We start from the raw sequence: 24,764 nt of genomic DNA on the forward strand, positions 1-24,764 counted from the left end.
TCATTTTCTATTCGCCTATTCACGGTCTTCAGCAACCCACGCTTGCTGAAGAAAACGACTTTGCTTGTCGTAAGAGGCGAGTAACGGGATCGGGTGGTCAGAGTCGCTGACTTGGTTGATGCATGTCATTGATCCCAACTTCGTGGATCGATGCTCATGATGTCAGTCGTTGGATTGTCTGGTCCAGACTCGATTATTTACAGACCGCCGTCATATAGCTGGAATATTGCTGAGTGCGGCGTTAAACAACAAACACACTTAATGTTAAAGAAGATTTAATTCTGGCTGTTTAATTCGTCTGATTCATTGTAAAAAGTAATATAGTGACCAATTAAATGAAATGTACATCGTAATTCATTCTATTCAGACCCGGAAGCTACCATCTGTTACTCATGGGTCCGGTGTCATCATATACGCAGTGCGCGAGATTCACCAATATCGTGACTTGTATCTCCCATTGTATGCAGCAAACATTCGGCGTATCTCCTCGAATTAAAAGCCATCTCCAGGCGGGACCTTTAATCCCCAGCGTTATCTATAAACGTCAATTAACACCTCCTTACGTCGCCGGATGTTACGTATGTACATGTACGGTCACTGACCTTGCACCACGTTACGATATTCCCCTGTCTACAAAACTTGACAGGGAGACCAGAGAATAGACAGAAGCGGGTTTCCGCATCGGGAACATTGGCCACTCGGCCCCGGTGTGCCTTCTGTCACATTATTATCAACCTGGACCCTTTCGACTCATGGCTGCTGTCGTCTTAAACTTGAGTTTTGTCTTCCGTCATCACCCTGAGCCACAAAAGGTACGCCCTTGGACAATCCCTTGGGCACGCCAGAAACCTATGATTGTGGGTTCGAATCCCGGTTCGCCCCACTTATGTTTCTATGTTTGTCAGCACCATACCCGTGCTCGTTGGTTTCATCGAAGTGGTAAACGTCTTAGACCTGCATCACTTCAGGCTTTCCTCCCACATTAAGCCGACCCGCCGTGATATAACTGGAATCATGTTAAAAGCAGCGTTAAATCCAACTCACTCACTCACTCACTCGCCCTTGGACAACAGTACCAATTTCCGGAGCGTGTCATGATTAGTATTCGTCATTCGAAACCACGTTTTTCCGTCGGAAATTCTCCTAATTCTTTAACAAATGCGTTCTTTGCGCGCGCACACACCCACGGACACGCACACACACGCACGGACACACACATGTCCATGTTTACTGGAAGCGTGTTGTCTTTAGAAATTGTGTGAAAAATAGGTTACAGAATAAAAGTATATCCCGTTGGACAGACATTGAGTACAATGGTAACAACTAGTCCGTTCCCTGTGAAGATCCGGGTTAGAACTGATCTTCGGAAATCCACGGTTGTCCAAAGTGACGATTAGTATTCGGCAACCCATGCTTTGTCGTTAGAGGCGACTGACGGGATCGGGTAGACAGGTTCGCTGACATGGTTGATGCATGTCATCGTATCCAAATTGCGTAGATTGACGCTCATGATATAAATCACTGGATTGTCTGACCCAGACTCGAGTTTTTTACAACCAGCCGTCATATTGCGGAATATTGCTGAGTGCGGCGTTAAACAACAAACAACCAAACAAACTAGGAATGCCAGGCAATTGTTTTGATTAACAGTGTATTACATTGCTACATTGCTAACTCTGACTTTTTCAGTATTTGGACATTTATCATTTAAGTATGAAGCATCGTCTCCCAAAGAATTAAGTTCACAAAGCAATTCGATAAACAACTTTGCTTCGTCCCAAGTCACGCTCCTTATGTGTAAGCACGTCTTGGTATATATTCCCCCTGAGAGAGTATACCTACATAATATCACAAACGCACACATGACCCATTTGTCTGCCCAAGAAGTTACTGTAATATATTTGTGTAAACCTCTCTTCGGATGTAAAACTTTAAAATATGAATGTTTACCACCACCCCTCCCCTCACTACTACCCACAAAATAATAAAATATTATTAAAAATATAATATACAAAGGATAAAAAAAATATTAAAAACATAATACTCAAAACATTGTCCGAGAAAATTCGTGAAAAACATAAGTTTAAGACTTTTGAAACAAAATAATTTCATTGTTACATGGTGCTTTTCTTGACAAAATATTCAGGCTTGTAGTTTTAATTAAAAATACATCTGGTTTGATACAATATCCCAAAAAAGAAACTATGTTTTAACTGCTGCACCATTGCCTATGAGTATGGGGAAGTAACACGAATTTAGACATCGTACCCGATGGTGTTGGTCGTTATAGTGAGTGAGTGAGTAAGGTTTTACGCCGCTTTTAGCACCATTCCAGCAATATCACGGTGGGGGACACCAGAAATAGGCTTCACACATTGTAGCCATGTCGGGAATCGAACCCAGGTTTTCGGCGTGACGAGCGAACGCTTTAACCACTAGGCTACCCGACCGCCCCGTGGTCGTTATAGCTACCAGCAACTGGTGTATGTCTAGTCCAGATTATTTACCGAAGACTATAGCTGGGGTATTGTTGGCTGTAGCGTAAAATAACCTTCACGCAGCTCCAAACATTTCATTTTGTCGTGTCAATGAAGCAATGCCTGCGCTTTCCAACTGCCGACTAACACGTAGAAATTCTGACGCAGAGATGTCAGTTTACAGGGTCACGGATTTGATGACAATTCGTCAGTGGAAGCCATGTGACGTTGTGTCATCAAGGATACACATTGTGAGCAGCTTAGAAGTACGAAAGGCTTGCCCTCATAACCAGACGCGCAATACAACAGCCTCAAACAATAGCACGCTGTTTTCACTCTGTTGAAGGCGCATTCTCACGGCCTGGGTGCTCCTCTACAGTCGCGAGTCACCTGGAACATTTATTTATAGACACACGCCCGAGGGACAGAGCTCAGGTTCGCACTTTCCACAGCACCTCGCGGGCAGGCAAGTTTAGTCATTTGAAAATATCTCATTCGTATGTCAGTGTGGTGTGTGTTTGTATGTGTTTGTATGTACTACTTATGTATGTGCGTTACAGCTTGTCAATGTCTCATTCATGTTGTGATAGAGGATGTCAACATGTCAATCAACTTGGGGTTATTTCACGTTAGAATATTGGTTCGACTTTCATACCTCACATGTACTTATCAAAATGGACAATATGATCAATGTCAGAATATGATTATCTTTCAAATTTTGAAAACAATGAGAGAAGTTTGATCATGACTCAAGCATCATTAAACGCAGGGGAAAACTCATCTAAGTCAACCTTGACCTTTCAACAAAGGGAGAATTTCCGGCTTCAAAATGTCGGTTATTTGAAACACAGTAAACAGTAATCCTATAAACACGTAAACAGTTTACTAATCAGAATTATATGACAAAAAGTACATGATGCATAATTGTGTTTAAATACTCGTGCCCCCTCAATGTGTTTGTTGACCTGTGAAGATCCGGGGTAGAAAAGGGTTTTCCGCAACTCATCGTGAAAGGCGACAATGCTTGTCGTAAGAGGCGACTAACGGGATCGGGTGGTTAGGCACGCTGACTTGGTTGATGCATGTCATCGATCCCAATTGCGTGGATCGATGCTCATGATGTCAATCACTGGATTGTCTGGTCCAGACTATATTATGTACAGACCGCCGTCATGTAGCTTGAATATTGCTGAGTGCGGCGTTAAACAACCAACCAACCAACCAACCGATGTGTTTGTTGTAAAAAATAATGTCACACAACAGTATTCTGACTTAAATACACTTTGTTCTTAAGGCATTCGGTTGGTGGCCATGTAGGTGATGCGTTCGATCTTCACATGGAAGGTCCATGTTCGAATCCATACTTCATACGAGTGAATCCTATTTATTGCCCTCAGTGATATATTGTTACGTTACTTAAAGTAGCGAAAAATCTAGACTTGCACAACTTGAGGAAATGAATATTAGTTTAAATATTAATTCCTAGATTATATCAATAATAAAATCAAGTTGTCCCCATAAAACTTCGGCTTATCCAGACTTACTGATTATAAGGAAAGAATTATACTATGCATTCAAAGACTTATCGCTCAGTACAAAATTGGGGCAATGCTACATAAAACCTAACAGTTTCACGTCCTGGTTGCTGTAGTCAAGGAGGATATAGTAAGCAATCATCGTTTGATTCCCAAACTCACTTTGTTTATTTGCAAATGTATATATGACGGAACATCTTGCTCTAGGGTGAGTGAGTGAGTGAGTGAGTATGGTTTTACGCCGCTTTTAACAATATCCCCGCAATATCACGGCGGGGGACTCCAGAAATAGGCTTCACGCATTGTATCCATGTCGGGAATCGAACCCAGGTCTTCAGCGTGACGAGCGAACGCTTTAACCACTAGGCTACCCGACCGGCCCTTACACAGACATACTGCCTTGGGTACTAATCACGTCTAAACGTGACTAGAAATGACATTCACTGCTGAAGCATAGTAATTATCAGTTTATAAGTATGTCATAACGCTGCATCTATTGAACAAGTGGGCAAGCGCCAGGCTAGCAAGCGTCAGGTGCTGAGACGGTATCCCACTGTGGCCAGGTTGTCGTAAGAGGCGACTAACGGGATCGGATGGTCAGGCTCGCTGACTTGGTTAATGCAAGTCATTGTATCCCAACTGCATGCATCGATGATCATGTTGTCAATCACTAGTGCGGCGTTAAACAAAAAACGAGCAAGGAAACAAGCTATTCAACCAATGGACCAACAATGTTTACAGGTCTTTGCAGTGTTGTCACTACCCCTGTATTCAGTACATTCACCTTGTGCACTCAAATGAACCCACTCGTCCGATGGTAGCTGACCAGATGGTGGAAAAACAAACACGTTCATACTCCCGAAACACACGTGTCAAAACGAGTGGTGACACCCTGGGCAAGTGACGTAGTTCAAATGTGAGTCTGTTAACCCAGCGTGGGTACGGGTGGCCCAGTCGTCTAAGGCGCCGCGATTCGCTGTGCAGAGTTGCGTCCCTTGGGCACGCCAGAAACCTGTGATTGTGGGTTCGAATGCCGGTTCGACCCGATCGTGTTGCTGAGTTTGTCAGCACCATACACGTGCTTGTGGGTTCCACAAAGTGATAAACGTCCGAGACCTGCATCACTTTGGGCTTTCCACACACCTTATGAATTTATAAGCTGACGCGCCGTGATATCACTTGAACACTGATTAAAAAAGGGCGTTAGACCCAAGTCACTCACTCAATAACTCACTATAACTGTGCCAGTGACCTTAATGTTCAACACAACTATTACATAGCGAGGGGATAGCCTTGTGAAATCGATCGCTCGTCTCTCCCACACCGGTACAATGCACAGTTTGTGATTTAAACATATTTTATTCACAAGGAAAACGACTGGGTACAAGTTTTCACAAGTTAGGCAGCCCTCTCCCAAACAATTTACATGATTCACGTTATATAATATCATAATTGTACAAAAGAGGTGAGGTGAGGTAAAATTGGGTTTAACGTCGCGTCCAAGATTATTGCACTTATATAGCGATGTGCATGCACGCGTGTGTGTGGCTGCTTGTACTAGTCTGGAGTGATGCCGATTTATAGTGCTAGTTCATTGAGATACCATGCCGCAGTTTAACATGAAAACCCCACTCAGACACAGTATTCTGACTCCGAGCCAGTCCTTGTTTTAGCCCCTTAATGCCGAGCGCCAGACAGGGTAACAACAAGTACCATCTATTAACATCTTTTGGTATGACGCGGCTGGGGATCGAACCCCGGACCTTCCGCTCTCCGGGCTGACGCTCTACCACTAAACCACGGAGGCGGTCTTGTACGAAATTGATAATGCTGGAGTCGTGGGTAATTCCAGGTTAGAAGGTTGTTCCCCTGCATCCTATGCTTATCGTGCCATTCGACTTCGTGGATCGGATGGTAAAGCCCGATGGCCTTGGTTGATTGCGTGTCATCTTCCCCAGAAGGGAGACATCGTTGCTCGTAATATCAATCACTTGTCCGGGATACGACTATTCGGAGGCCACCGTCATGGAGCTGGATTACTCATTAGTCATGCGGCGTTTATATACGCATAAACTATACTCTGAAAAAATAGAAACACAAACGTGATTTTAGAAGTAGATTTTTTATATCATATAAATAATCAACAGATGGTAATCGATTGTTCAAAATTGGCACACATCATTGTCATTGACCCATGTTCCATATGGCACACATGGAACAGATTTCAAAGGTGAAGGTCATCTGTTCTCAATATCTTGCATGGCCACCATTAGAGTCCACAACTGACTGGCATCATCCCATGGAAGCAATCAGATCCCGAATTTTTCACCTGAGGAATGTTCATCAACCCTGCCTGCAGGTTCTGAGGATATGCTGATTTGCTCGCACTCTTTGATCCAGTGCGTCCCATAAATGCTCGATTTGGTTTAAATCTAGAGACCTGGAGGTCCATGTTGTGATTCCTGAAAAAGGCTGTTGTCAGTCTTGCCGTGTGAGGCCGGACGTTGTCTTGTTGGAAAATGTTTTTTCGCCTTTTTCATAATGGGAAGGACGTGTGACCGAAGAATATCATCCGTGTGACGTTGTGTCGTTAAATTTCCCAAAACGCGCACCAAGTCTGTCCCATCAGTGTAGGAGATAGCTCCCCATCATTACACTACCACCACCAAATCTGTCCACTTCCTGTACGCAGTTTCGTGCATAACGTTCCCCGCGACGCCTTAAACACGACCTCTACAATCCGCACGGTGAAGCCTAAAACGTGATTCGCAACTAGACCAAACTTGTCTCCATCGCAAATGTGGCCATAATCTGTGACCTTGACACCATTGACGTCGCAGCCGACGATGCAAGTCCGTCAAAATGACACCTCGAACTGGTCATCTGGCGCGAATACCTTCAGCGCGTAAACGGTTACTCACTGTCACGACTGATATCCAACACAATCCTGTATTGCCGTAGTTGTAGAGGTGGCCGTGGGGGTTCCTTTACGTTGGTGACGTAGCCGTATGAATCTGTCCTGTGTCTTGTAGTGATACATGGTTGACCGGAACTGGGAAAGTCACGCGTTGTCCTGTGTGTTTAATAACGGTTCCACAATCTTGGAAAAACCTGGCTACAGCTGGAAGATGATTCTCCTGTTATCCTCTTCCCGGAAGCGTTGTCGGGTTGGGCTTCCGTCGGTCGTGGCATTTTTCTTCTGTTCACTTGTAAGATTGTTATAACGTTTTTATAGCTCAACAAATGATGCTGAACGTGATGTCCTGTTGGCGTGTTTCGGCGCCAGGCTCTCAAGTGGCTGTGTGTTTGCAATCTTATCACCAAACTTCTGCTGGACCTTTTTTGTTCCATACAAATCAATCCCAGTCCATGAAGAAATGACCATTTTATATTTGGTACAACACTCTGTCAGATATATATGATTTTACTACTTTTGCTTCTTTTCTTTTTTTGGTGAGTATAGTTCCTTAAACGTGGAAGACCATACTCACTCCTGTGAAGCTCATCTTCCCGAGGCAAGGGAGTTAACTGACTTTAAAAGTCCAGTTTCCACCCTTGCCGAACTAGGTTGGAATTACTGGGCTCGATCGTAGCGCCACAAGTGGCTATTACCAGTTGTGTCCCTTCTAAGCCCTATGGACCAATCAGATTCAACCTCTCGTATCACTTGCGTTTGCTTCACACAAAATGGTGGCGCCCAGTCAGGACGATCTGATCGATAATCAAGATCTATATTGTGATAAAACGGGTCTTACATCGCGAAATGCATCAAATCACGTGAGTACCTTGATTAAAAACATGAAAAGATTTGGAAAATATCTGTTGACAACGAGTTGGCGGTGCACATGTTTTGCAAATCCTGCAATCGACCGAAATCTGCACGACAGTTTACGAACCGGAGTTCGATTTCGGTGCGCGATTTTGATTGGACTATGCATAGACTCGTTCGTCCAGCCAAAATGTAACTCCATAATACCAGCCTAGTTCGGCAAGGGTCGAACCTGGACTTTGTATACTCAGTTAACTCTCTTGCCCGGGGAAACTGGACTTAATAGTCAGTTAAATCTCTTACAACGGGAAGATGCTGAAGCTTGAATAGTATACATGCTAGCAGTCAAACCTATACCCTGTTTCAGCTATGGCATGTTGACACGTTGAAGGAAATGTTTGCTTACCAGATTACCACGCCTCGCCTCGTATCAATGAACAAATGGTCATTGATACATGCCAAAACAGATATAATCAGGCTATGACATCGCTAAAGAACGGTCAAAGCAATATCAGTAAAGCCCGCCTAGCGTACCCAATAGGCAAAACATATTGTTTGTGGGCGAAACCGAACCTTTGCTCGTTAATGTTCACTTGTTTTAATGTGGGATTGGGTGGTCAGGCTCGCTGACTTGGTTGATGCATGTCATCGAATCCCAATTGCGTGGATCGATGCTCATGATATCAATCACTGGATTATCTGGTCCAGACTCGATTATTTACAGATCGCCGTCATGTAGCCAGAATATTGCTCAGTGCGGCGTAAAACAACAAACAAACTTGTTTTGATGTAAACCCTTGTTCAGCCATTATATAAGTTTGTTTATTTGTTTGTTTGTTTAACGCCACACTCTGCTTTATACCAGCTATATGGCGGTGGTCTATAATTCATCAAGTCTAGGGCCAGACGTCAGGAGCTTCGTTCCAAGCGCTTGGGATGCCATGACAGAAGTCACCGAGCCTGACCATCATCCATCTAGTCGCCTCCTACGACAAGGATAGTTTGCTGGGTGGAGCTGGTGTGTGTGTGTGTTGGGGGGTTGGGGGGTTGGGGGTGCGGGGGGGGGGGGGGGGGGGGGGGTGGGGGGTATTCTTACCCGGAATCCCGACGGATTAGCCACTCCTGATAAAGAGAACATCCTGGTCGTGCCGGAAAAAACAGTCACACATTAAAAATAAAACATAAGAACCTAATTTTTCCACTTTTCCTCATTGCAGTGGAAACCAAACCAACTACTCGACAATCAACATTGTTTAATACACTCGATATTTTTTGTGCACTGCAGAATATCGATTTGAATGTCTGTATGTGTCATTCATGACATGTTTACTTGCGCACTCACGCGTATGGGGAGTTGCGAATGCATTCAACATTTGCCTTAAAAAACACACCAAAAATCAGGCAAGTCAATACGTATAATATGTATGCTGGGACATTATTGTTTTTCTATCAATGTTTTGATAACGTGAGCCATTTAGGTACATACATAGGGTAACTAATGCGCTCACAGATAATTTTTTTCTCGTCACAGTGGTCAGGAGGGGATTCCTACGAGCAAGAAATTATATATTACTGAATGTTGACATGTTTCACATTTCCCCGTGTATGGACACACACCTGTGTTACCACACTTCCCTTTTCATACCATAGACGCCCATGTCGCTGCAGAGATTGATCACATTGATTGATTTGTGTCAGGTGAGGTAACCTCAACATAATGATCTGGTTGCGTTTTAGCGACCGACTTGACGTATCCAGGTTCACCCTCGTATTTGTTGTTTGTTTGTTTGTTTGTTTGTTTAACGCCGCACTCAGCAACATTCCAGCTATATGACGGCGGTCGGTAAATAATAGGGTTTGGCCCAGAGAATCAAGTGATTGATATCATGAGCATCGATCTACGCAACTGGGATACGATGACATGCGTCAACCAGGACAGCGAGCCTGACCACCCGATCCCGTTAGTCGCCTCTTACGACAGGCATAGTCGCCTCTTTCGCCAGGCATAGTCGCCTCTTACGACAAGCATGGGTTGCTGAAGACCTGTTCTACCCCTGATCTTCACAGGTCTCGTATTCGCCGCAAATAAATGTGAAAAGAGTCCCATATTTAAGTCTAAAAGAACACCCTGAATAACAACTGCACCTTGCCTATCGGGAATTAACGTGATAGTGTGACATCGAGCCCGTTGGTCAATAGCTACCAACTACTGGTTTGTCTAGTCCAGACTGTTAACTGACTGAAGAGTTATAACTGGAATATTGTTGGATGTAGCGTAAAATAACATTCACTCAATCACTATAGCAGCAGCTCCGACCAAGAGCTGACACTTTGTTTGAGACATTTCATTTAGTCGCGCCAGATCCGATTATGGTGGGTTTGAATCCCTGATTCTCTCTGACTATTTTCCTTGGTTTGATAGCACCAATCCCGTACTCCCGTGCTTCACCAACGTGTAACACGACCAGGGCATGCGTCCTTTGGGCTTCATCAAGCTAACGGGGCGGTCGGGTAGCCTAGTGGTTAAAGCGTTCGTTCGTCACGCCGAAGACCTGGGTTCGATTCCCGACATGGGTACAATGTGTGAAGCCCGTTTCTGGTGTCCCCCGCCGAGATATTGCTCGAATATTGCTAAAAGCGGCGCAAAACCATACTCACTCACTCACTCATCAAGCTAACACGCTGTGATATAACTGAAATATTGTTCAAACTCAACTCACTCACTCACTGTGAACAGTCACTTTCCTGACTGATTCAGTGTGTCATCGAATCCCGACACCAGGAATCGATGTTCGCGCTTTCAACCACTGGTGTATTGGTTCCAGGTCTAACCATGTTCTTAAAGACGCTGTAATCAATCTTAACTGATCTGATTGTGTACCCCAAAACGGCAAACGTCCAGCTTCTATAAGGGTCGGTGGGGTAGCCGTGTGGTTCAAGTGTTGGCTTGTCACGCCGAAAACCCGAGTTAGATTCCCCACATGGGTACAATGTGTGAAGCCTATTTCTAAGGTCCCCTGCCGTGATATGGATGGAATATTGCTAATAGCGACGTAAAAGCATAACCACCACTCACTCACAAGCTTAAAAACACAAAACCCGTTTTCGACTTCGTGCTTGGCGGTATGGCCAAAACACAACATGATTTGCGAGGACGATGTGATGCAGGGAAAAGGTGTGGTGACACAGAGATGACTATTAGTTGTGGCCTTGCTTATGCGTAGTAGAGGTGCTTATCTAGAATACTACAGTGTGCATAAAGGTGAGTGAAGAAATTGACTGTGCAGTTTGTTTAAAGACCGTTGCCAAGGTTACAAGATATCTGTGATGTAATGTTCAATTGACAAGACATACACAAAGACCTTCCTTTAATCGATAATGATGTCATGCTTGTGGACGGAATTGTATTGTTGAGTGTTACAGTGGTGCATGCATGTTTTAGAACGAATATATAACACAGATGTAAGAGATCATTGCAGCTTATTAACAAAACAACTCTACGGACATTTCCGGGGAAATATGGAAGGCTTCATTCATCGTCTGTTTGTTGACAGTAGATATTTGCGTCTCAATGTCACCAAGTCGCTACATTTTTACGACATCGCCATGCAAATTCTGTTTACAAATATGATTGTGATTATTAAGTTATTATTAAAACAATCGATGGACAGAGCTTTTTTTTTTGTCGATGCTTGACGTGAAAATAAAGGAATTATCCAGCGTTTTCCCAAGTCGCCAATATCTGTTGTTTACCTAAGTACCCGTGATTACACAGTCGCAATCAGAAAATACCTCGCCTTTAAGAACCTGCGTTCGGTTTTTACTCGAACTTGATCCGGAGTGTAGAATTTGTGATGGTTAACACAGGAATGCGACAGTGTAGGTGCTATAGTAAATTTGCTCTGGGAATTATATTGTGGTTTCCATTCTGGAAACATCTCACGATCACACACTCCGGTTTTAAAGACGTTTTCCTCCGACCGTACAGCATATCTAATTCAGGCATACCTACTATCATTTATTCTACCATTACATTAATGAATACTTGATTCTGATTGGTTGGAAAGAGGTATCCTTTCTTCTATTGATACATCTTCTAAACGAAGCCTTTTTACACAAAATCTATGTGCATGTGGTGAGTAGTAGCAGGGAAATAGACTTTATAGTGCTTGCCGTAAAAGGCGACTATGCTTGTCGTTAGAGGCGACTAACGGGACCGGGTGGTCAGGCTCGCTGACTTGGTTGATGCATGTCATCGTATCCCAATTGCGTGGATCGATGCTCATGATGTCAGCCACTGGATTGTCTGGCGGCGTTAAACAACAAACAAACAAAATAACAGTATATGTGCTTGCATTAACGTTCTTTTTTTCCATTGTGCCCGAAACTTTATTCAGGTGGCATTTTCATTGAATACAAAATAACGTTCCATTATCTTTTGTTTCTTTTTAGACTAAACAATGGGACTTAAATGCGCATTCGCATTCCTAGCCTTTTCATGCCTGGTTGTCATTGGGTCCAGCAAAGAAACACCAACGTTTGAGGAGCTGGTGGAGCAATCAGAACGACGCTTGGTGAAGAGGGACATCCTGGATGATATCCGCAATGCCTTTAAATCAGCAGGAGACACTTTCAGCAATGTTATCGATAGAATCAAAGGCTTCAGCCAGGACGCCTATGAGAAATTCATCCAGTCGCTCCCGTCTCTGGACAAAGAGGACATGCAGAAGGCCCTGGACAAGATAAGGGGGTACTATGACACGTTGCAGGACAAGTCCTCGGCCACTGCCCAGAGGATGAAAATGACCATGGATGAACTGACCAAGGATATTTCTGCAAATGGTAGGTTGGACACTGCGTGTCGTAGCTATTGTGCATAATGTTTTATGCTATTTGTTTGTTGTTTAACGCCTCACTCAGCAGTATTCCTGCTATGTGACGGCGGTCTGTAAATACTCAAGACTGGACCAGACAATCCAGTGATCGTTTTTGTGAGAACGCTCCACGCCGTCGGGGTACAATGACACGCAATCAACTGAGCCTGGCCATTTGGTCTGCTCTGGCGACCTGCATAGGTTGCTGGGGACTTTTTCCCCACTCGTAATTCTCACGGAGAGCATCATCTGTTGGACATACAATATCACCTCTACTTTACTTTCCCCGCAGCACCTTGAAAAAAACAAACACTTCCGTTTGCCGAAATATCTGAATTCGTGTGGAGTTGCCTCCCCTAGCCTAACTCCTTTCCGACCTACTGTGGGTATTATGTAGTTGAATGAATGAATGAAATTGTTGAGAATTTATCATTGGATAACATTGGATTTGAAGAGATAGGCGTTGGGTTAATCGCTGACCCAGTCGGGATGCCGGAATAATAATGGAAATTATAAAATCCCCATGATAAAGGTCGATAAAGTGAGGATCGAGTGGTTTACTCAAAGTAACGAAGCTGATTCTGTCTCATAGTACCAGATCGGCGTTGGTCGTTGTTAATGCCACACCTGCCTTGCCTGACTTAAGTTCCATTGTGTACATGCTGCCATGATACAGAATGGATATTGACTCCGGAGTATACAGAAGTCAGTATATTAATTACAGAGACTACAAACTATTAATACCACGCCCTATTTTCCATGACACTGGGATTACAGATCAATATTTGGTTTCGAGGTTTCCTAGAATGTGTTATGAGAGCTAGGGTTTATCTACCCTTGACCTTAGGTACAGGAGCCCTTTAGTCTAAGGCGCAGCATTTCGCTGTGTCTTTTGTTCCCCAGGATCCTGTGATTTTGGGACCCGTTGGAGGACCGGGTAAGAACTGGTATTCAGCTTCCCATTGTTGGTTGGTTTGGTTCGTTTGTTGTTTAACGCCACAATCAGCAATATTCCAGCTATATGACGACGGTCTATAAATAATCGAGTCTGGACCAGACAATCCAGTGATTGACATCATGAGCATCGATCCACGCGATTGGGATCGATGACATGCATCAACCAAGTCAGCGAGTCTGGCCACCCGATCCCGTTAGTCGCCATCTACAACAGACAGAGTCGCCTTTTACGGCAAGCATGGATCGGAAAACTATCGACTTCCTCTATTACTGGTGAAAATCTTTGTTTGAAGTGAGCCGAGTGGGGATGCTTCGCGCGTCGTCTTCGCGCGGTGCTTTGTTACGCTTTCATGTAAAAACATGCGTTTTAGAATATATTTTAATAGCGCTTCTTGTAATGCTACTTCTGCAAATCTTCAGGCACATGTATCACAGTTTCATATCACATATCCTCACTCACTCACTAACCTACTCATTCATTTTCCCTCACGTTTTTTGAATGTATTGTCTCATTTCAGGGTCAACCAGAGTCTACCAGAGTTCCCTGATTGCATCCATCCTGTCTACAATCCTGGCTGTCTTCCTATCCCTGTGAGAAGGACGAGTGATCTGAGGTGCCGCAACTCATTGTACAGAGTTGCGTCCCTTTGTTGCAAGGATCCGCAGGGTTGGCGTCGCTTATTTCCCGACTTGCCGTCACCGTGTCCGTGTTCAAGGTTCTCTCCAAAGTAGTACACGTCAACGACCTGCGTTACTTTGGGCGGCTCTCCACATGAGGCGGACACCCCACTACATAAATGAAATATTAAGTCGCCGTTAAAATCATTTTTCTTAAATTCTCCCCCGCATCGACCTGTCTCCTAATGTTCTCAGTATTCGTGATCGGTTCATTCCATACAATGTGATACAAGCTTTATGATAATCAGAGCTTTTGTAAGAAATAGATGATGCAAAAGCTACTTCATCAACAGGGTGGTGTAGTATGTACATTTGTAAATATACGTACTAGGTATACTAGCAATAGAGTAATCACCTTGGCCCTTCCCCAAAGTGATGACAGCACTTCATCTGTGTAGTCCCCCCTCCTCTCCGTAGTCGAGTGCTGCCCTGGTTTTGTGGAACGAGTGCCTCATTAATGACCATTCCGTTTTAAATAATTGTATTTTCTAACTTCTGATAATAAACAGTAAAATTTTGGATCACCTGATCTTTTTTTCTTGTCTACAACACTTCTCGAGGGAAGACAGTTGCACGTGTAGTTTTATCCTACGTTACACACGAATGTCGATTGTGATTGGCTGAGGCCCAGTCTACAATTTTCATTAATCCCGCTAACATGTAAGGTGTATTTCTTACCCCGCTCGAATTGCCGAACCGTTGGCATTACATTTGCAACATACCAACCGCAATTTTGTATCTCGAATTAATTATTTAAGTCGCTATTCTCCGGATATTTACGAATGAAATGCATCTAGGGTGACACGGACCAAAGCATGCAAGCATAAGACATACCAGGAATGTGAGGTGAAATTGGGTTTAACGTCGCGTCCAAGATTATTGCACTTATATAGCGACGTGCATGCACGTGTGTGTGTGTGTGTGGCTGCTTGTACTAGTCCGGACTAATGTCGATTTATAGTGCTAGCGCACTGAGATACTGATTCCGAGCCGACCAGTCCTTGTTTTAGCCCCTTTATGCAGAGCGCCAGACAGGGTAACAACAAGTACCTTCTTTTGACGTCTTTTGGTATGACGTTGCTGGGGATGGAACCATGCACCTTCCGCTCTACGGGCGGACGCTCTACCACTAGACCACGGAGGCGGTCCCAGGAATGTAATTAGGTGGGCGGTCAGATACATTCGTTGTCCATCGGTCCCTCGGGTGACATAGGTTTATGTATCCTCTCTGTCAGTTTATGTTCCATTCGACCTCCGGACTCCGGGGAACATAACTAACACCCCTCGGCAACTAATATGGTGACGAATTGCGACAGATCCGCGTCTATAATGGAAGGGAGGTAACTCTAAACGTGTTTCTTTCCCGGTACCTCTCGCTTCCACTTTTCCCCCCTATCAACAGGGGAAATCAAAAACTATTTTGAAGTTGTATCTTATTCGACCTACAGACCGGAATTTTGTGCCTCAAGTCCTTAAACCTAAAATCTGGCATAAGCATACCTGTCACAAGTAAGGCACTGCCACAATATGAATACAGGCCTATGCATATTTGATAATGTTATGTTACGGATCAGTAAAACCAGGAAAACACAACATTACATTCAGCATGTGGTACTGTTACTCCTGGGTAAAATCGACTCAAACCCAACCTGAAGTTTTGCCCACCCTCAGTCACAATACCGCCCTGCCATGTTGCAACAGTCGGCGAGCGAGCCCAACCAGTCACCGTGTGCAACACAACTCTATAGCTAAACGCCTATAGCTAGACTGCTGTATTGTTGGTCATTTTCTATTCGCCTATTCACGGTCTATTCCTGTACCACGTTACTTCAGAAAGACACGTTCAACATATCGTGTCAACAAGTGTTGTTGGTAGGTGTTAATCATTTCTTTATTTTGTTAGTTCAATACATATCTGATAATCTATTCATTAAGGTATCAACTTTCTGATTGTGTGTTTGTGTGCTGCCTCTCCATGAAACGGTTGTTTCATTTGTACCTGCCCAACTCTGACAAACGTCCCCAGCCATTATTTTTAAAATGAAAGAACTGTGTCACAGTCAGACTGCCTCTTGACTTCCTTGTGACCCAAACTCGAGGAAACTATTTTCAATTCGGTACCCATTGTTAATTTAACAACTTTGTGTTTCTAAATATTTTAGAATGACATCTGCATAAAAACAAGAGGGTTACACTTCTCCATTCGACCCGTGAAGATCCGGGAAAGAATAGGTCTTCAGCAACCCATGCTTGTCGCTAGAGGCGACTAACGGGATTGGGTGGTCAGGCTCGCTGACTTGGTTGATGCATGTCATCGTATCCCATTTGCGTGTACTCAGAGCAAGTTTTATTCACAATGGATACTGTATCATTGTCTTTTTGAGAACCATCGATGTAATTCTTATATACTTATCCTGGTACAAAACTGTATACATTCTTCTGTGTGAATGGTGTATGGATGCGATATGTATGGCCTTGTCCTTTAAGTTTCATAAAACACCACAAGATCATTGTTTGAAATTGTTTTGCATAAAATAATTAGGTAATGTAGGTTCATGTTTTCCCTGGGCATGGATATCCACTCTGTAACAGGGGCTTGTGAATAAAAATGGATAAAAGAAAAGAAAAGAAAAAGAAAATTTTTGCTATCCTTGTCAACACAGGGGAAGTAACTCCATGATGTTTTGTAAATTATATAATTCTTTATTTTAAAAGATTTAGAAGGTCAATATTTATCACAGCTATTTTGTAGCTTTGTGGGTCAAATTGCTATGGACCATTAATTGAGACAATTTCTTTTTACAGTTAGGGAATGAAAAAACATCATGTAGCCTCAGGTTTTGCAACAACAATCTGATGGACATGCTTGATGTTATGAAATTATATAAGAAATTAAAATGTTCGGGTCGCCCTTTAAGATTTAAATAACCGGTCTCGTATAAACAAGCCATGAACACTCACTCACCCATCCGCTCGCCCGTGCTACACATTACATACCTTGGGTAGATGCTATTGTCATGGAGATTGTTTGTTGTTTAAGGCTACATTAGCAATATTCCAGCCACGTGACGGCGGTCTGTAAATAATATATTAAAATTTTACAAGTATGGTTTGTAACTCCCTGAATGTCTAGCAAGTTAAAGTGAATGTGACTTGGACACTGTTCTGTATGCGTGTATGCATGTTTATTTTGTGGGTCTTGCATTGAACACCATGTTCATAACATGTGCAGCCATGTACCGTGGCGTGATTTAAGAATTGACTTTGAGTGACTTCATTGGGGTAAGAACTTCATAGAGTGAGGGTCAAACTGTATGAACGCCGTAGCTTGCGGGTACTAAAGGTAACCAAGGTAGCACGTTATACATTCCGATCTGTTTCACAATGAAAACTTTGCAGTCAATAAAAACCTGATAGTATTATGTGCAAAGTTTGATAAGAACTAGATTGAATGTGAGGTGAAATGGGGCTTAACGTCGCGTTCAGTATTGTTATTGCGTGTGTGTATGCAGAAAGACAGAGTGTAATGCCGGTTTAAAAGTGCTAGCCACATAAGATACCATGCCGCAGTTTAACATGGACAACCTATTCCCACACAGTATACTCCGGGCCGTAGACCTTGTTTTAGCCCCTTAATACCGAGAGTCAGATAGGGTAACAACAGGTACCGTCTTTTTAACGTCTTTAAGTATGACGCGGCCAGGGATTGAACACCCGACCTTCCGCCCTCCGGACAGGTGCTCTATCCACTAGACCACGGAGACGGTCGCAGATTGAATAAGATAAAATAGCGGAAAGGCTTTCATCCCAGAAACACTCTCCCATGTTTCATTGTCAAGAGGCTTAATGTGTTCAAGAGGAAAAGAGCATATTGAAGAGTACACTCGTCTAAAAATGTTTAAACCTCCGAGGCTTTAAAACTAACAAGCCTTGGAGTTTTCAACTTTTTTATCGAGGTGTGTTATATCCACCAAAAAAAACACATTGTACCCGTGTAGGAATCGAAGCCGGGTCTTCGGCGTGACGAGCGAACGCTTTAACCACCGCCCCTTGTGTAAATGACAATCGTTATACCTTTCGCCAAGGCATCGCGGCCAACATTAAACTCAGATGCCTTATAAACTTAGCGGATGTCGCAACAATACGCAATTTTCTTAGAACCTGTTACACCAAATCAACTACGATCCGGTTTAGATGTTTGTGTACCTAATAAGGTTGAATTGGCATAAAGGTACTATCTAAATATAAAATACACTTTTTCTTTTAAAAATATTAAAGGAAAATTGAGAATTCCAAAATGTAAAAACTTCTTTAAAGAGAGCAGTGGGAAGGACAACGCCTGTGAGGAGTTTCAGGTCTCACGTCATGTGAAGGTTTAACAGACACACATAAAATTGTGTGGTTTCAGTTATGAAAGACAATAATATTTTTATCACCAAATTTAATATTTATCTCTTCTAGTACGAGGACATAGAAATATGGTCAATATTATTTGTACCACGGTCTACGTTCAGGTTATTTAAACACGTTAAAAATCATCGACATTTTCTAAGACAGTAACTTAGCTAAAAGCTTGTATCTAAACAAGTACTTCGTATGAAATATCAGTAGCATGGCAGTTAAAGGTCAGGGTCAAAGGTTACGGTCATTGTGAAAAGTTTTTGGACCATTGATTAAGCATGCTTTATCGCCGGACTCATTCCAGCTTTATGACAGCGAAGTGTATTTAATCGAGTCTAGACCAGACAATCCAGTGATTGCATCGATGTGCATGATCCACGCAATTGGGATACGATGACATGCAATCAGCGATGTCACCGAGCCTGATCACTCGATCCATTTGTCGCCCTTTACGACAAGAAAAGGTTGTTGATGACCTCTCTTCTTACCCGAATGTCCCATATGCTGTGGGATCATCAGAAGACGTTTTTTGGGTTGTTTTTTTAAAGTTCTAATGGGTATGGTCAGGGTCACTGTCAATGTCAAAGGTTAAGAAGGACATTTTTCATGCATCGACTAAATGATTTGGAATTAACTGATTTGCAATAATGATATTCAGAATATTTGACATTTAAATTCTTTCAATCTCTACAATATTTATGCAGAAATTATTTTTAAAATGTTTGCTGAAAAACCTAATGTTTAAAGTGTCTCTGTTGACATCATTGTCTGTTGACGGTAGAGTAGTTTTTAGTTCAGGTGAGCTTCAGTACCGTGATATTATTGTAACGATTACTTACTCAGAAAATATGAATCACTTAAAGATTTCACAGTTTTTCATGATGGTGGTTCATCATATTCAGCAACGCGTTATATACTCTTCACAAAAGAAAACGCAAAGCCAGATTTGTGTGAGGGAGGAAAATAATTTTATACAAGGAACCGTACAAGGTATTGGGCAGAAATGTTGTGGAGAGAATACTTGGTGATTGTAGTCATCTCAGTTATCGGTACATAGGAAACGTCCAAGGTGAAGGTCAGCTACCATCAATAACGCGTATGTCCCCCGTTGGAATCGATAGCGGCCTGAGATCTCTTGCACATGGAAGAGACGAGTATATGAATCTCATCCTGGGGATGGGTTGCCCACTCGGCCTGCAACGCAAAAGTCAACTGCTGCAACGTCTGGGGTTGTGGTTGAATTCGACCCACAGATGCACTATCGGGTTGTATGAGGTCGAGTGTTGTCCTGCTGGAAAACACCGTTGCCGTTGGCTGCAATTGGGAGGACGTGTGGTAGAAGATATCCTTGATATCCAGAGCCGTAAGATTGCTCTGGATATGGACCAAACCTGTCCTGCCATGATGAGAGATAGGCGCCCACATCATAACGCTACCCCCACCAAACCTGTCCACTTCCTGTACACAGTTTCCGGCGTAACCTACTCCCCTACGTCTGTAGACCCGTGCTCTTCAATCCCCTCGACGGAGGAGAAATCTTGATTCGTCGCTAAACCAGACATCTCCTCATCGCAGTTGAGGCCATACCCTGTGTTGACGACACGAATGCAGTCGTTGTTGACGATGTTGTCGACTCAATATGACGCGTCGAACAGGACGTCTTGCTCGTAGACCTGCAGCTCCTAAACGGTTTCGAACGGTCTGGTCGGAGATTCTGGTATGTCCGGATATTTGGGATGTGGTTGAGGTGGCTGTGGTCGCCCTTTCACGTAGGTGGTGCAGTCGGATATAGCGATCTTGGGCAAGGGGGGTTACTCTTGGTCGTCCCGACCTTGGTCGATCACATGTTTACCCATGCTGTTGGAACCGATCCCATAGCCTTGTGATGGTGCTGGGCGCTACATTGAAAACCCTGGCTACAGCTGATCGGGATTCCCCTGCTTGCAAGCGGCAAATGACGTGGTTTCTTTGCACTTCTGTTAATCTTGGCATGTTGTTGAACTGTCACTGTTCGATTGACGCAGATGCCAGGTAATAAAAAAAACACATGCACTTTAATACGTGCACGTGCAACTCCATGGACCTTTTGTTAATACACTGGGTGCGTTTTTTTCCGAATCGTACGTGTTTCCCGACTAATGGTTTGCATGTCCTTGTTGTGATAATTTTGATTCGGGAAATTTGTCACTGACACTATGACACATTAAACCTCTTCATTTTGCAGCTCTTGGTCAGCTAATTTTGCTTTTATGGCCAATAATATCCGTTTTGCGTTTCTTCTTTTGAAGAGTATATACACATCACGCACAATTAGCCGGATTCTTAAGGTAATTAGGTTTCGTTCTGACTTATCCAAATTATTAGGCTGCATAAGAAAATGTAGATGTGTTTCTCAAGGACCTTTCTTTCAAATTCGAGGAGGGCAGTACAACTTATATTTTTCATATATTGAAAACAAAAGCGATGCGCGTGAGACACACTTATATATTTCTTCCCAGCAATTCTCCTACTAGGATTTTATCCAAAAAAATAAATTGTCCCGGAAAGTGCTTGAAAAAATATATTTATGCTTCAGGCTTTTGAAAAATAGACGGTCTCTGCCATACGAAAAATACATTTCTGCCAGGTTCTTTTCTTTTAAAGGTATTCAGGCTCATATTTTAAATAAAACATTTCTGGTCCTGCAGCTGTAGCTAAAGAAATATCAATTACAAAATCCCAGGTCCGCCAAAGAATATGAAATGGTACGTCCCTTACTGACGAAAAGCTACTCTTTCAGAGGGCGGTCGGGTAGCCTGGAGGTTAAAGCGTTCGCTCGTCACGCCGAAGACCCGGCTCCGATTCCCGACTTGGGTACAATGTGTGAAGTCCATTTCTGGTGTCTCCCGCCGTGATATTGCTGAAATATTGCTAAAAGCGGCGTAAAATCATAGTCATTCACTCAGTCACTCACTCTTTCAGAAACGGAAGCATGCGTATCCAGTGTTACTTTGTTCTTCTGGCCACGTTGTCGTGTCTGACTGCCAGCGTTGCCGGGAGAAAGAATGAGGTACTTCGTGGTCGCTCTGATTCTAAGGTGGTCAAGCGAAGCGTCATCGATGACATTCATAACTTCCTCACTTCCGCTGGAGACAGCATCAAGACCTTCACGCAAGACAGGTACAAGGAGATCGCCGACAGCCTGCCCAGCATGGGACTGGACGACTTGAAGAATACCCTGAACCAGCTGAAGTCCATCTATCAGAAAATAGCTGATAAGTCTTCCGCAGAAGCTGAGCGAGTGCGGAAGCTGATTAGTGAGGTGGATGGAGATATCGCCGCTAATGGTTGGTATATTCATCACTGTGATGATTTACATTCTTGTTTGTTTGTTTGTTAACGCTGCACTCAGAATATTCCATTTTTTTACAGCAGCCTGTAAATAATCGGCTCTGGCCCAGATCCCGTGAAGATCCGGGGTAGAATAGGTCTTCAGCAACCCATGCTTGGTGACTATGCTTGTCGTAAGAGGCAAGTAACTTGATCGGGTGGGCAGGCTCGCTGACTTGGCGTGGATCGATGCTCATGAAGTCAATCCCTGCATTGTCTGGTCCAGACTCGATTATTTACAGACCGCCGTCATATAGCTGGAATATTGCTGAGTGCGGCGTAAACAACAAAGAAACAAACAAACCTCAATGTTGATGAAGTAGCTTCGACTGCGGAAAGGAGGGGGACTACACAGATGAAGTGCTGTCATCACCTTGAGGAGGGGTCCCTGGTGATTACTCTATTGCTAGTATACCTTGTACTCGATTATTTGCAGACTGCCGTCATATAGCTGGAATAATGCTGATTGCGGCGCTAAAAACAACCAACCAACAACGGTCTGTAAATAATCGAGTCGGGGCCATACAATCCTGTGATTGATATCATGAGCATCGATCCATGCAATTGGGATACAATGACATGTATGAACCAAGTCAGCGATCCTGACCACACGATCCCGTTATGCCCCTCTTACGACAAGCAAAACTCGAAATATGATAAATCATTACAATTTTACAGATTTCGTCAAATGACAAATTAGTGAAAAGAGGCCAGATAACTTTTAACTAACAACTAACTAACTAACTATCACACAGACCATTGTTCTTACCTTCCGTAGTGTACAAATAATTTAATAATCCCGTTAGGCGGTTCTTACGACAAGCATAGTCACCTTTTACGGCAAGCATGGGTTGCTGAAGACCTGTTCTACCCCGGATCTTCACGGGATCGCCGTCATTTTTGCTAGAATATTGCCGAGTGTGGCGTTAAACACCAATTTCACACGGGTAACGTTGAGTTATAACATTGACATAATAATCCATTGTTGATTGCAACGTAAAACACCAATTTTCGGTATTCGCAATTTGGGAAATATGATTATCTGATATGTAGAAGTTTAAACAATGACCTTTTAAAATTAGGCGATGTTTTGCAATGCAATTCCACAATGCAAACTTTCAAAATGTACTGCAGCAGTACATATCAAGTGATATACATGTATTGTTTATATAAGAACATGATTTGTTTTTGTGTACTTCAACAATACATCTTCATGTAGTCCCATAGCTTCTCATAGTCTCTGTCGGCAATAAATTAACTTCATGCTTGGAAAGAGCGCCGACTGAAATGTGGAACGGATGGTTACAAATTGTGACCTGTATCATTGTACCCACGGCTCGGTTTCTGTTCATGATATCAACCACCGTTTTGACCCACGCCACCCTGTTATATCTTCACTATTACTCACTGCGCTCATGACAACATTCACTCCCTCCGGTTGTGTTGGTTCCGAGTGAGATGGATTTGTTCGTTTATCTGCTGATGCTTAACCCGCACTCCAGGTTATTCCAGCTACAGTGATTATGGCCTGGTAGAAGTCAAGTCCGTCAGACAAACGAGTGGTGATATTATGAGTACGATGACACGCAATCAACCAAGTCACGGGACCTGACCGGCCAATCAATTGCATCGGCTCTTACGACAGCAAAGTTTCGTGGGGACAAATTCAAACCCAAATGGAGTTCTGAGATTCAGTGTGCACCTTGCAGTCATTGGAAGTCATACCCGTCAGTACAAAAAGTATTATTATTGCAATATTATTGTCGATATAGCGAAGACGAATCAGATATGTACTTTGCTTATGCTCACCCGTGTTGTTTCATTCTACAGGGTCCACTTCCTGGAGAGGTTCACTCATCAGCGCCGTCGTCCTTGTAGCGGTATCAGTCTACAGCGTCCACTTCCTGGAATAGCTCACTCATTAGCGCCGTCGTCCTTGTAGTGTTATCAGTCTACAGCGCCCACTTCCTGGAATCGCTCACTCATTAGCACCGTCGTCCTTGTAGCGTTATCAGTCTACAGCGCCCACTTCCTGGAATAGCTCACTCATTAGCACCGTCGTCATTGTAGTGTTATCAGTCTACAGCGTCCACTTCCTGGAGAGGTTCACTCATCGGCGCCGTCGTCCTTGTAGCGGTATCAGTCTACAGCGTCCACTTCCTGGAATAGCTCACTCATTAGCGCCGTCGTCCTTGTAGCGCTATCAGTCTACAGCGTCCACTTCCTGGAATAGCTCACTCATTAGCGCCGTCGTCCTTGTAGCGCTATCAGTCTACAGCGTCCACTTCCTGGAATAGCTCACTCATTAGCGCCGTCGTCCTTGTAGCGGTATCAGTCTACAGCGTCCACTTCCTTGAATAGCTCACTCATTAGCGCCGTCGTCCTTGTAGTGTTATCAGTCTACAGCGTCCACTTCCTGGAATAGCTCACTCATTAGCGCCGTCGTCCTTGTAGTGTTATCAGTCTACAGCGTCCACTTCCTGGAATCGCTCACTCATTAGCACCGTCGTCCTTGTAGCGTTATCATTCTACAGCGTCCACTTCCTGGAATAGCTCACTCATTAGCACCGTCGTCATTGTAGTGTTATCAGTCTACAGCGTCCACTTCCTGGAATAGCTCACTCGTTAGCACCGTCGTCCTTGTAGTGCTATCAGTCTACAGCGTCCACTTCGTGAATAGCTCACTCGTTAGCACCGTCGTCCT

The 24,764-nt window shown here is 43.6% G+C and overlaps 2 protein-coding genes across 3 annotated transcripts; both read left to right on the forward strand.

The window, feature by feature from the left end:
- The first annotated feature begins 2,722 nt into the window (after positions 1 to 2,722).
- LOC124125590 lies at positions 2,723 to 14,808 on the forward strand. 2 transcript variants are annotated; one of them, XM_046488924.2, is made up of 3 exons: positions 2,723 to 2,943; positions 12,234 to 12,623; positions 14,131 to 14,808. In XM_046488924.2, the coding sequence occupies exons 2-3, from the start codon at positions 12,242 to 12,244 to the stop codon at positions 14,205 to 14,207; spliced, it is 459 nt and encodes a 152-aa protein (XP_046344880.2). In that variant the 5' UTR covers positions 2,723 to 2,943; positions 12,234 to 12,241; the 3' UTR covers positions 14,208 to 14,808. The 2 variants fall into 2 exon arrangements, with proteins under 2 accessions (XP_046344880.2, XP_046344887.2); XM_046488931.2 differs by lacking the exon at positions 2,723 to 2,943 and adding an exon at positions 10,898 to 11,043.
- Positions 14,809 to 15,314: 506 nt separating this feature from the next.
- Positions 15,315 to 24,706, forward strand: LOC124125583. Its single transcript, XM_046488913.2, has 3 exons — positions 15,315 to 16,162; positions 21,653 to 22,017; positions 23,891 to 24,706. The coding sequence occupies exons 2-3, from the start codon at positions 21,663 to 21,665 to the stop codon at positions 23,971 to 23,973; spliced, it is 438 nt and encodes a 145-aa protein (XP_046344869.2). The 5' UTR covers positions 15,315 to 16,162; positions 21,653 to 21,662; the 3' UTR covers positions 23,974 to 24,706.
- The last annotated feature ends 58 nt before the right edge of the window (positions 24,707 to 24,764 follow it).

Source organism: Haliotis rufescens, unplaced genomic scaffold, assembly GCF_023055435.1.
Source record: "Haliotis rufescens isolate VD_foot unplaced genomic scaffold, xgHalRufe1.0.p SCAF_5, whole genome shotgun sequence".
In the NCBI taxonomy this organism is placed as follows: Eukaryota; Metazoa; Mollusca; class Gastropoda; order Lepetellida; family Haliotidae; genus Haliotis; species Haliotis rufescens.